Here is a 12,441-nt window from a genome sequence, read left to right on the forward strand (position 1 = left end):
TGATAAATATTCTGCATCGTGTAAAATTATTTGTGCGTGCCCTATAGCCAACGGCCGCAGATATTCCCCTGGATTTCCGGCAGCCTTTTCTGTCATGTCCGCTGATTTTACCGCTAAAAATCCGCGTGGAATTCCCTGGATTTTACAGCTCAAAATCCGCGTAAGCTTCCGAGATGGAATTTGACGCTAAATTTCTTCCTAGCGTTCCATGAACGTTTGCGGAACTCTGTATAGGACCGTCTAATAAGAAATGTCCACGAGTTTCCATGGACTTTTCTTCGACGAATATTTCCACGGCTTTCCTATGGATTATTAGCGTATAATCGGCAGTCAGCCCTTTAAAAATTTGGAAAAATCCTCTTTATTTCCACGAAATTCTCCGTGGAAATTTCCATGCAACGGCCTTAGAGGATTCCGTGGTTTAATATTACGGAATTCCACGACTTTTCCAGTGGATTTTTTTAAAAATATTTTTCTTCAAAATAATTCCAAAAATTGATTAAAAATTTCATGGAACTTTCATAGAGAATTTCCAGAAAAAAAACATCCACAAATATGGACGAACAGTGCCAATTGGCAGCTTAGAAATTGGAGAGTGTTCATCTATCAGACGAACACTCAATTGTTCTACTTTTGAATATTGCTACCATATCGTTCATTTGAGTATGTCTAGCTCGCAAGAATTATAGCGTTAGGGCGAAAAATAATTGCAGAATTTTCGCGTTTACTTCCGTGAAGTCTTGGCCGGAAAGATACCAGAAAATATACTCAGAATATTCAAAGGAAATTTTGAATAAATTTCCAGGGAATGCTCTCAGATATGTTGCAAGAAAATTCTTCGGACTTTTTTTTTTCAGGAAATCCACGCGAAAAAAAGCTGATAACTCCGCAGAATTCCAAGCGGAATATTAGCGTTCATTTCCACGGAAACTCTCGCGGAAAAATAGAAGACAAATTCCAGGGAATTTTCTGTTACTATGAAACTTTGCGGCCGGAAAAAGTAAGACCTTTTCACCACATCCGAATTTCATTAATTTTTTTTAAAAAACATTATTAAAAATTATATTACAACAAAGTTTAGTTTATAAAGGATTGAGTTTCAGTGAAAAATATCACATACTGTACAGCAAAAACATAAAATAATGCAAGATAGTTTCTCTTAGCGTTGACAAGTTTCTTAAGAACTCCATATTTTTTTAATGATTGTTCACCTTGTCGAGAATTTCTTTTAATAACTTGCAAATAATCTAGTCGGTAAAGAGCCTGATATGGTTTTCTGATTCGTTGGACTAGAGGTCACGAAATAATACTCATTTCGTAGTTCCATGAGCTCATAATTCCCTTAAAAAGTGATTTTATTCGTAGGTGGCAAAAAAGTGCTTACTGGCGAAAAAGTACTGACTCTACCCTACGTTAAGCAGTCTCTCGACTTAAGTCGTAAGTGTGCCTATGACATAAAGGAGAGGAAGGTAATGATCACTGCCTGCACTCCTTCGCTAAAATCTTGTCCTTTAATCATAATCCTCTTTATAAAAAAGCCTTGACCTCCTTGGATCTCCTTGATCCGAACTATTACTACTTAAAGGGGGCGTGTCCAAAATTCTGTGTGATAAGAACTTTTTAGACTCCTCCCACTTATGATAATGTAAAATAAATTTTAATAAGGACGATCAAAAAACTTCATATTAAAACAAAAATCGGTGTGATTATGAAGGAATCACACCTAATAAATAAAAGCATCTCAATGGTTATTTTTTGGGCGTGGCTAAGATTTTTTTGGGTGGAGCTTGCATGTGGAACATTTTCTGTTAAGCTAAAATATTTTCAAAATTGCATTAACTTACTTCATGAGTTGTTTTCCTCAAGATGTCGAAGTAATAAATGGCTCCCACAAGTGGAAAAACGTAGTAGAGCCTCCTACTTTCATAGTCAATCGTCAGACTGTCAATACTCTTATCCGTGGAAGTAGCAATCTCCACTTTACTTCCATCCATGGCACTCCTCATGATTCTGTGAGTATTGTTGACACTTCCCTGTGACCAGTAGAGTTTCCCATGCGTAGGATCAACAGCAATACTCGTCACAGTAGGCAGTTTTGTGTGAATCTCCGTGACATATTCACCCTGAAGATTGCATGCCACAATTCGACATTCCGTCCTTCCGGACGACACGAACATTATCTTGGCAATCCAGTCAATGGCAAATCCAACTGGCAGTGGAATATCAGTATCGAGAATTGTTTCAATGGGTCCATTGGACAGCCCCGAAGTTTTAATCTCATTGAGCTGAACATCTGACCAGTACAGCCTACTGTCATTAACCAAGAAGTCAATTTTTGCTGGAGCCAACACCTGAGTGGTGTGACTAATTGTGGGAATTGTATGGTGATTTGGCTGATACAGATCTACCCCACGAATCTCAGATCCCGTAACAAAGAGCAAAACTTGCTCATTGGGAATGCACGTTCGATTATTCTTATCCAGACGCATCACATGCGGACACTGACACCTGAAAGTTCCATTTGTGCTCAGTAAGCACAAATGCGAACATCCCCCATTATTCTCTCCACAGGGATTCTTCCCGTCGACAGGCTGCCTACTCGAATGGAGCACCTGAATGCCAAATGGTTGGGTTAGCTTCCTCTGAATCACAGCAACATCCGAACCATTCCACTTATTGGCACGAATCACAGAATTCGTTCTCCAATCTGTCCAGTAGACATGATTCTCAAACAGTGAAATACCAAATGGATGCGAAAGAATTTCCTGATCTCGTATCACCAGATGATGATCCTCACCATCGTAATTTGTCGTGTGAATGGAATCCGATCGAGCATCAATCCAGTAGATTCGTCTCTGATGGTAGTCCAGAGTAAGGCCATTGGGCCAGGCTCCCTGAATTTGTTGCACCTAAAACCAATTTTCATACTTACTTTATGTGGAAAAGTATTCTAATTTATAGAAAATTTACTGCTTTTGGAAAAATAAAACTGAATAAGCCAATTTTATAATTTATAAAGGTTTTTCCGAAAAGTAAATTTTACTTTTTATATGGAAGTTATCTGAATAATTGCGGGAATTCTTCTTGAACTGTATAGGGAAATATCCATAAACAGTAAAATTAAATATTCAAACAGGGTAATCCAATTGAACTGCGACTTTGCAAAACGTCAGCTAAAATATTCTAAGATCTGATTTTATTAAGTAGTTTCTTATTTCGGAATAGCTTTTCAAATTTATGAATCAATTTAATCGGTAGCAGGGGCCCATCAATCCTAATAAAAAGTGAAACTATTTTTCATATTTTCTTGTAAAAATTTTGCAGATATTGCACCGCGACTTAAACAAATTTGCTCGTAGTTTTTGTATTATTTTGGCGAACATTATCAAATATGTATTTTTAGATAGTTTTTAATGCACGATTTCGAAATATATCAGACTGATAAGTCTGATATATTTCTGATATGATTCTCTTTAGAAAAAAACTTGCCAATAGTCTTCAGTGCCTCTATGTAATAACGTATGGGAAAATGAAATGTCGAGAGGCCCCTGATCGGTAGTAAAACAGTAAGGTAAAGCGCCCTCGCTCCACCAGTTCGTTGTCTCGACCGGTAGATTTATTTATTCAATTTATTTATATTTGCTATAATATTTTGCGTATGATCTAACATTAATAGGTCAATTATTCCATGAATAATACGATCCAGTGGCAAATTCATACACTCAGAAAAATAATCGAGTAAAACTTACTCGAAACGATGTTGAATTAACTCTTTTTCGTTTTTGATTTTCGATTAACTATATTTTAGAGTTGATTTTACTTCTATTTTGGTGTAATATTCGGAAGAGTTGTTTTAACTTTTTTTCCTAAAATTTATATGACAAAAGAGTGTAAGTAACTCTTTTTAAGACTGAAAGTAACTCGTTTAAAGAGTTAAAATAACTCGTTTGAAGAGTTAAAAAAAATCTTTTTTAGAGTTAAAGTAACCCTTCCAAATCCCAAAATTAATATGTTTTGCAATTTTATGTTTTTTTTTTATTTTATCATTTTCTTTATTAATATTTTCTTGACCTCAAGTTCCCTATGTTGCGAGCAAAATATCACGTATGATGCACGCACATGTCTTTATGAAACACTGTTAGGCATTTTCTAGTTAATGTTGCATATGAACTTTGTCACGCGAAAATCTTCTTGACTGAAGTATATTCTTAAAACGAAAACACTTAAGCATATACTTCAGTCGAGATGAAATTTTACATCGAAAAAGAGTAAATAATTACATAGATATTCCACGAATTAATTCAACTCGTACAAAGAGTTGTTTCAACTCTATTTACTAAAATTTACAACAAAAAGAGTTGCAATTACATCGATATTTGCAGAGTTAATTCAACTCTGTCTGCCATAGAGTTGTTCTGACTTTTTAGGTTTTTCTTAGTGTAGCAATTGACGAAATTGGCTATCAAACATTCAAAAATTGACCCACCGGTCGAATCGAGAAACCCGGTCGAGTGAAGGTAATTTACCTTATATACACAGTAAAAAATGTGTCAAATTTTACTAATATAATAGTGCAAAATCGACCATTTTAGTTGTTTAATTTAAAAATGTTTAAAAAATGCACAATAATTTGGTAATTTATTTTCACGTGATTGAAAATTACCACTATTATAGTTAAAAATTTTCAACAATGTTGTTTAATTTGAAAATGTGTAAAATTTTAACACTATAATAGTGTGAAATCGGATAAATTAATTATTTAATTGCGATCTATGTAAAATTTCTCACTATTATAGTCATAAAAAATTTTCAACAATGTTTTGTAATTTAAAACTGTTGAAAACTTCTAAAAATTACCACTATTATAGTATTATTATAGTTTTTCATATTATTATAGTGTGAAAAAATACACAGCTTTATGGTATTTTTTGTCGCATGATCAAAAATTAACACTATTATAGTGTGAAGCCTTGTGTATTTCAACCAAATTTGTTGAATTTTTAAACAAAAGTTGTGTAAAAATTGCTGAATTTCCAATTAAGACTTATACTTCAGTCGAGATGCTTTTCATTGGGCAAAAGTCATATAGAACATCAAATATTTATATGTATAATAAGTATATCGCGAAGATCTGAGCATCAGATGTAATTATCTCGCATTAGGGAGGATCCCAAGTACAGGAAAAAACATTACAAATGTCCAAAAAGACAAAAAAAAAACTGAAATAAACGAAATTAAATGAAAATTTAACGATTTTTGAGTTTACACACAAAAATTCAATAATTTTTAGATTCTACAACTCCAAATTCAAAAACTTGAAATTCAACAACTTTAAATTAAACAATTTTAAATTAAACATTTTTTTCCAAATTTAACACTATTATAGTGATGTGAAAGATTACACACTATAATAGTGTTAATATTTTTTACTGTGGGGAAAACAGTCAAGACAGGAACCTGTATAAGAAAAGTTGATAATGCAGAAGGATATGATTTGAATAGCACTATAAATCAGGCTCCTGCATAAAAGCTAAATTTGGACATCCTTTTAGTTTGTAATTATCCAGAAGAATCTGATTTTTAATAAATTAACTAAATATTGAAAAGATGTCGCTTCCCAGAACAACCATATTTTTCTTTGGGTACTCAAGACTCTCAAAATATGCAAAAGTATTAATAAAGTCTTATTTTCTAAAAGTTGATCATCGAAATATTATAACAGGAATTCCGTATCATAAGTTTAGTAAGGAATCTCAGATAAGGTACTAACCTGCATAATTGTCTTCCTGTACTCTCCTGCCATTGAGCATCTTTCCACTCTCGGTGATACTTCATCCCAGTCCGTCCAGAACAGAAGTCCATCTCGTGGATCAAGAGCTATAGCCCGAGGACTCTCCATATCTCCGGCTACTAGAGTCCTGCGGAAGCGCCCATTAACCTTTGACACTTCAATCTGGTCCAAATTCGAGTCCACCCAGTAGAGATTCATTCCAATCCAATCCACTGCTAAACCCTCAGCCGTTGACAGTCCCGACTGAACAACAGCCTCGACATTAGTCAAGGAATCCCCAACCAGGGATGCCCTGTAGATTTTATCGTCAATCACATCCGTCCAGTAAATCTGTACGGAATCATTGCCATAGTAAAAGTCAAGAGCAATGGTATTCCTCAAGGCTGAATAGAAATTTTTCACTGCGAGTGTCTTGAGATCCACTCCACGGATCTCCTGGCGATTGCTAAAGATCACATAGGGAGAATCTTTGTTTGTGCTGCGACAGGAAAATTTATCAAATTGCAGCATAAAGCCCTCATGGCACTGGCACATGTACTTCTTGTCCTTCTGCACGCAAATCTGCGAACACGTTCCCCAATGCTCACATGCATGTTCCATCGTACACCGATGGCCATTGCTAGAGAGGAACATATGAGGTGGACATGAACACACAATACCCTCTGGAGCATTGTGACAAAAGTGCGAACATTCATTCTCATAGTCACAGAGTTTCTCACTGCAGCGGAATCCCTCATCGGACCCATCAGAACAATCCACAGCACCATTGCAGAGTTGTTCAACTCTTATGCATGTATTGTCCCGATGGCAATATCTGTCTGGATCTTCACACTTGATTGTTTCATTGAAACTCGGACGGCGATTGATTGTTGTGCAATTCAGCTCATCTGATTTGTCCAAGCAATCATATACCGAATCACAACGCAAGTGTTTTGCATAGCATTCAATCCCATTCAGGCATTTTAATTCATCGCGACCGCACGTTACTTCTGGTCGAATTGTCTTGTTGTCACTCTGAAAGTGCATTGTATTGCAAATGAAATTCTATCAGTTTACAATCAACGAGCTGAGATTCTCTGAGATTCTTCACAATCTCATTTTATCGAGCTTCCCTTCCTGAAATCTTATTTCAACTGTTTATTCAGATAGACAATGCCGAAAATGTTTCATTTATCATTTACCGATTCATAACCGATTTAAACTATCGGTTTATAGCTGGTTACCATTTCAGATACCACGTCATTTACAACGACGCCAAATTTCCTGAAACCGGTTAAGAAATAACCCATTTCCAAGATATACGAAAACGCCGTTTAATCATTCCTAACTGTGAGCGCCAGCTTCTCCCCAACGGTTAACCCCCTCCCCCCGCCGTTGGTTTGAATTGACATCATAGATGTCTCTTGGGGCGGCACCGATTTCTCCTAAGACCGTTCCTTGTGTTAGCTGTGAGTTACCCCTTCGGGAGGGGTATAGTGGAGAGAATTAGTATTGAGAAAGTTAGTTGATGTTGGATTGTCGTAGGAAGAATGCTGAGGGTTCTGGAGAAATCTCTAACGGCCTAGGCGCTCATCCACGCGATTGCCTTAAAGGCTCTGCCTTTACAGATTTCCTGACGGATCTAACATACACAGTAAAAAAAAATGTGTAAAACTTTACTACTATAATAGTGCAAAATCGACCATTTTAGTTGTTTAATTTAAAAATGTTTAAAAAAAAAGCACAACATTTTGATAATTTATTGTCACGTGATTGAAAATTACCACTATAATAGTTAAAAATTTTCAACAACGTTGTTTAATTTGAAAATGTGTAAAAATTTAACACTATAATAGTGTGAAATCGGTTAAAATAATTATTTAATTGCAATCTGTGTAAAATTTCTCACTGTTATAATCATAAAAAATTTTCAACAATGATTCGTGATTTAAAATTGTTTGACAAATTCTAAAAATTACCACTATTATAGTATGATTACAGTTTTCACATTATTTATAGTGTGAAAAAATATACAACATTATGGTATTTTTTCTCACATAATCAAAAATTAACACTATTAAGTTTTCTTTTCAAGGTCACAGATTTAAAAGGCCATAGAGAATAAATTCCTCAAACTTTTTGCATAAATTTGGGTTCATTGGAAAGGTCTTTGAATCCCTGATAAGTTTGAAGGGCTTCTAATTCGATATTATCCCGTATTATTATTAATCGTATCGAGATACTTATATAACAAGGTAAATCATTTTTACAATGTAATATCCTGCAGTGGAAGAATAAGTTAAGTCCATTATAGACCACCCAGGAGCGCTTTCCCATAGTCATATGAAAATATAACTATGGCAAATTGTCTAAATCTAAATAAAACGTGCCTTGCTTTATCTAAATTTTACACATGTCTTAGTCTTACCCAATACAGAAAGAACAGATGTACGCATACCGTCATATCATACAACTTTGTGCCACTTTTTCAAGTTTTTCTTGAATATTTTCCAAATTAGTTGAAAAAAAATCCAGGTATCTTTGGACAAGGAGAAAAATTTCTTGTATGTGGCACAGAGTTGTAAACGAAATTTGTGCAATTTTGTGCCACCCTCTTTTTATCAATAAACTTGATGTTGAACTTGTCCAATCTCACAATTTTGGCTTCAAATCATCACAATTAAACAGTACATAAAGTTTTATTTTCAGTTTCCTTGAATTTAATTTAATTAATTATTGTTCATAGATTTTTTTTATAAGTTGATTCTACTAAGATCGAGAGGCTAGTGAGACCCATCATTAAGGTCTCAGCATTAGCTACAACGGCTACAACATACCAAATTTTCGTTGAAATTGGAAACGTGATTTCGAAATATTCGATTTCGAAATTACGAAAATCAATTTTTCGATTAAGCGCCCCTGGCGGTGGTCGCTCAAAGTTGTAATGCTCCCAAGAATTGTATATTTTCATGAGACCTTAAATTTACACCATCAATAATCAAATTCTGACAACTAGAACGGCTCAAAATAAATAAAGTCTTTTAAATGATTATAAAAAGTCACAAAATTTATTGTTTTTTGACCAATATTACTGGTCAGGGTGGTTGGAGGGGGTCAAATTTATCTTGTTTGAAAGATCTGAGTAGTTGAAATTTGAACGATATCGATAATATAAGGGTCAAATTATCTGTAAAACTAGTGGCACAAAGTTGTACTGCATTTTCCCCGTTTTTGAGATTAACACGTCACCACAAGAAGATGGAACAACCTATGAAATCGCCGGTTCAGCTATATTATCCTCAGTAGTCAAGGAATACGACAAGACCCACGAAATAAATCAGAAAATTTTTAAAAGGTGTGTTCTGGAGGACACTTTTCTGCAGATTTGGAAAAATGAAGAACCAACACAGATAATGATGGAATTTTTACCAACCTTTGGTAACAAAAGCATATAAACGGAAATACCCATAATTACTTTACGTATGTTAGAGCTACCTTACAGAATTTTTGGAGAGCTTCCCCGCAACTACCAATTCCGCTAGAAAGCTTTTCATGTCTAAAAATAGGGTGGCACAAAGTTGCACCCCCTTGCACAAAGTTGTACGATTTGACGGTATCAGGATCGAAAGCTCTGGGCAAAACCAAAAAACTGTTTTCATCTTAGGGTGACTAACCTTTTAACTGGCAATCACCGGAGATATTCCTCTAAAATCCTTAAAATGCCCCTCATCTCCCACGTCAAACCTAATCCCTATCCTAACAAAACCATGTTTTTTGGGAGTAATCGAAAATGGGTGGTGTAATTTTTTTCATTTTCAGATATGTTTTAGGGATTACCCAGGCCGACATTTCGTCCTGATACGAAAGTATCGTTGAATCATTCCTAACAACGGGTTTTCAAGGTCAAATGTTAAAAAAAGGCTCTAGAAAGCGTATTTCTCAACCGAATGGTATCACGTTTGGGCTCGTTGGAAAGGTCTTGGAATTCCCGATAAAACTGAACCCGTTCCAATAGATTCTAAATCGGTAATGACCCGATTCATAACCGATATCTAAATTTTATTCGAATTTTAATTATATTGCTCCTGAAGTTTATTTTGATCAATGTTTTGAGTGATTTGTAAATCGATTCAAATCGGTTTCAACCCGGTAATGTACAGGTCATGAACCAATAAGTATTTTTCTTCGAAATTCGATATAAGAGTCAGTTTAAATCGGTTGACAATCGGTAAAATAGTAAATGATGCGAAAGTAGTTTTGAGGTATAGCATCTACGTCATGAGTTCAAGAACTTTACAAAGCCTTGGACGCTTTGCTACCCCCCTTTTTTATCGCGAAAGATATTAAAATGTTGTATATAAAGTTTAAAATAATTTAATTAAAAGCAAATTATTGGAATTATTAATTAAATTAATTATAATTATATATAAATATAATAATAAAAATAAATTAAATATAAAATTAATTTAATTAAATTAAATACAGTAGACTCTCTCTCAATGGGGCATTTGGGGCAAAATGCCATCCGGTTTATCGATAGATTTGGGCGTCAAAGCCATTGTAAATTTCACATAAAGCGCTCAATTATAAAGAATCACGATAAAATATAAAGAACTAAAGCGAATTTGAGCGAATTAGCTTCATAATTAAACGTGAAAATTGTCCACAAAATTTTTTGCCCGATTGAAAAAGAGTCGATTGAGCGAGAGTTTACTGTAACAAAAAAATTTAAAACACTCACCAAAGTCACATTGTCGCAATGTTGTTCATCCCTGGCATCAAAGCAATCGACAATGCCATCACAGATAAGACTTTCGTTGAGACATCCTTTGGGCATGCAATAAATCTCTCCCAATTGACATTCCTTCATGCAACCCTTCTCATCGGAATTGTCTCCGCAATTGTCGAAGCCATCGCAGAGCATCTCATAGGACACGCAAACCTTATTGTGGCACTCATACTCCACACATTCTGCACAGTCCTCGGGCTCATCTGACGTATCCCCAGGACCGCAATCTGCATGTTGATCGCAGTACCAAATATTTGGGATGCACCTCAAACTTTTCTTGCACTGAAACTGACTGTCAGTGCACTTGATACTCGGGCAGAGTTTAGTATCTTCATCGCTCGCATCGATGCAATGGGCAATACCATCGCAAACTGTGGAATTGTGAATGCAGCGATTGCCATCGCACTGAAAATATCCTGCTGTTACATTGCAATGCTCTTTAGCTGAACATGGCCCATCAAGTCCAACAGCTTCATCACTGCCATCAGCACAATCATTGTCCCCATCGCACAGAAATCTCTCCTCAATGCAGAGATGCTGCGGATAGCGACACCGGAAGAAGCCAGGGGAACAATCTGTCGGTGGAACATAATTTTCTCTCGGAATACACGTTGTTCCACTGGCATTCAGAGAAAAACCATCCCCACATTTACAAACAGATCCCTGAGGTGTCATCAAACAAACTCCTGGACAATTCTTATTATCTGTGCAGGCATTTGTACCAGTTTGACTGGAATTGTCAAAAATCTTCATACTTCCTAACAAACTCTTCTCAAACAACAAAGGTTCTCCAGAATCTTGCACATCGCCACCATTGAGCACAAGACTCCGAATATTGCCCTGAACATTGTCCGTCCAGAAGATCATTTCCCCATTAAAGGCCATTGAATGGGGATAAAAATGTTCAGCCATGCCATTGTACAGCAATTGACGATTCTTCCCATCCAAGTCCACTCGCTCAATCAGTGGCATTATGGGATCACACCAGTACAACTTTTTACCTCGGTAGTCAATTGTTAATCCCGTAGGCCAGTGCAAATTGGATTGTACCAACACTTCACGATGTGTCCCATCCATCCAGGCGCTCTGAATTGACCCAATATACCCATTAACAACCCACGTTGTCCAGTACATCATTCCACGCTGGGGATCCACAACAATTGCACTGGAATTGAACATCCCATTGAACTCAAAAAACTTATTTATTCTTCACATGAAGAAATCAGAAGTAATGATTTGATGACAGAAGTTCTATTAAACTTGATTGTTATTCAATGAATTTGATCCTTGGTCTTTTTTAGGAAATGTTTTTTAGGACCGAAATCCCGACAGCCAAAATTCCGAAGACACAAAATCCCGAACACTAAAATTTCGAAAGGACCAAATTCCGAAAGCTAATATCTTGAAAATTGCAATCCCGAAATGGGCAAAATTCCGAAAAGACAAAATCCCGAAAGGGCCAAAATCCTGAAAATAAAAACCCCGAAAGCCAAAATACCGAATGGGCAAAAATTCCAAACACTAAAATCCGGAAAGGAGTGAAATTTCGAAAGCCTGAAATCTTGAAAATCAAAATCCCGAAATAGGCCAAATTCCGAACGCAAAAATTTTGAAAACCAAAAATCCAAAAGCCAAAAATTCCGAATGCCAAAATTCCGAAAAGACAAATTCCCGAAAGCCAAAATCCCAAAAAGGCTAAAATCCCGAAAAGGCCAAAATCCTGAAAGTAAAAACCCCGAAAGCCAAAATACCGAATAGACAAAAATCCCAATCACTAAAATCCGGAAAGGAGCAAAATCTCAAAAGCTAAAATCTCAAATATCAAAATCCCGAAATAGGCCAAATTCCGAACGCAAAAATTTTGAAAACCAAAAATCTAAAA

At 35.8% G+C, this 12,441-nt stretch overlaps 1 protein-coding gene across 2 annotated transcripts in view; it reads right to left on the reverse strand.

The window, feature by feature from the left end:
* Nucleotides 1-12,441, reverse strand: part of LOC129802838 (low-density lipoprotein receptor-related protein 1) — a 231,471-nt gene that overhangs the window by 38,075 nt on the left and 180,955 nt on the right. For both annotated transcript variants that reach the window (XM_055848949.1, XM_055848948.1), the window contains 3 exons: nt 10,512-11,724; nt 5,771-6,805; nt 1,845-2,909 (listed from right to left, as the gene is read on the reverse strand). In XM_055848949.1, the coding sequence (XP_055704924.1) occupies nt 1,845-2,909; nt 5,771-6,805; nt 10,512-11,724 (3,313 nt within the window). The remainder of the gene's footprint in view (nt 1-1,844; nt 2,910-5,770; nt 6,806-10,511; nt 11,725-12,441) is intronic.

This window comes from Phlebotomus papatasi, chromosome 2 (assembly GCF_024763615.1).
Source record: "Phlebotomus papatasi isolate M1 chromosome 2, Ppap_2.1, whole genome shotgun sequence".
NCBI lineage: Eukaryota > Metazoa > Arthropoda > Insecta > Diptera > Psychodidae > Phlebotomus > Phlebotomus papatasi.